The sequence below is a fragment of the Alligator sinensis genome, unplaced genomic scaffold (assembly GCF_000455745.1).
Source record: "Alligator sinensis unplaced genomic scaffold, ASM45574v1 scaffold85_1, whole genome shotgun sequence".
NCBI lineage: Eukaryota > Metazoa > Chordata > Crocodylia > Alligatoridae > Alligator > Alligator sinensis.
The window spans coordinates 818,607-819,784 of NW_005841891.1; the positions used below are offsets into that span (position 1 = coordinate 818,607).

At 44.1% G+C, this 1,178-nt stretch overlaps 1 protein-coding gene across 1 annotated transcript in view; it reads left to right on the forward strand.

Annotated features, from left to right (window-relative positions):
- Positions 1–372: 372 nt before the first annotated feature.
- Positions 373–1,178, forward strand: part of RCOR1 (REST corepressor 1) — a 51,246-nt gene continuing 50,440 nt past the window's right edge. The window contains exon 1 of the mRNA XM_025197169.1: positions 373–476. Within this exon, the coding sequence (XP_025052954.1) occupies positions 434–476 (43 nt within the window). The 5' untranslated portion in view covers positions 373–433. The remainder of the gene's footprint in view (positions 477–1,178) is intronic.

A 1,178-nucleotide genomic window follows, 5' to 3' on the forward strand; every position in this document is an offset into this window, starting at 1 on the left:
GCAGTGATGTCCTGACCCAGTCCCACAGGGAAGCTCCCAGGGCATTGAAGGTCTCTTAACCTTGCTGCCCAGTGCTTGCTTCTTCCCTTCATTTAACCACAAGGTCAAAGAGAAATAATTGAGTATGCTGGAGTAGAAATGTTAATTAACTTTTAATTTAGGCCTAACATATGCCTTTTTACAGAGCACTTCCTGCATGAAAGAGGGCAAATATACTGCATCTGTCACATTGTATTATGGGTGGTGTATGGAAGAAACAACCAAAGGCCTTGGGTCTAAAAGGAGGGTTTAACTTTGCAGCTGCTCCATGTGGCTTGATTTTGCTTCAGTGCTTACTGGAAAGACAACTTGATTTTGATTTTTAACTTGCTGTATCTCTGTTTTCTCTTAAGCCAAACTTGCAAGACGTTGTCAAGAGAGGGAGAATCTTGGCATGCTGGTCTGGTCACCTAATCAGAACTTGTCTGAGGCAAAATGTAAGTCTTTAAATTCTGACCTCTTTCCTGCCCCGTCCCCCCCGCATGAATTTTGAGAACGTGAAAATGCCTCTTTCAGCAGAAAGGGGTTGTCTATGACCTTTTCATCATACTTGGAAACAAATTTGGGAGTTTAGGGAAAAGCACCTTGTCCAGTGTTCTGTTCCTTGCTGGGCAGCTGCTCAGATCCCTGAATCCATGAGAGGTGGAAATGGAAGGGAGTGGGAAAGAGGCTGAAGGATTCCCGCCCCCCCCTGCATGTTTGAAGAACTGTATCTTTATCTGCAGGCTGCCATGATCTTCTCTTTGTTTGTTGTAAGTGCTCTGGAAGTTGGCAGAAAGCTGAGACTGAAATGGAAGGCAGTTGGAAGGGAGGGTAGAAACTGGGGTAGTTCAATAGTGACCCCCTCCTGTCTCCCTAGCTACAAAAAAAAACCAACAAAAAAATCATGGCCAAGGTTTAACTTGAAACCCTGGCCATGAACAGTAACTGTGCCTTAGAATCCCATGGGAGGGCAACTAAAATGAACTTGCTGGGAATGAGCTTTCAAACTCCCTTAAATTGGGGCTGAATTAGTGGTAGAATAGCCTAGTTCCAGTTTGCTTCATAATAAAATACAATCTGTTAAATTTTACTATAGTTTTGAAAAAACAACTCTTATAAGGTGGCTCTGAGGGGGAGGGGGGATGTAGTGGGGGGGG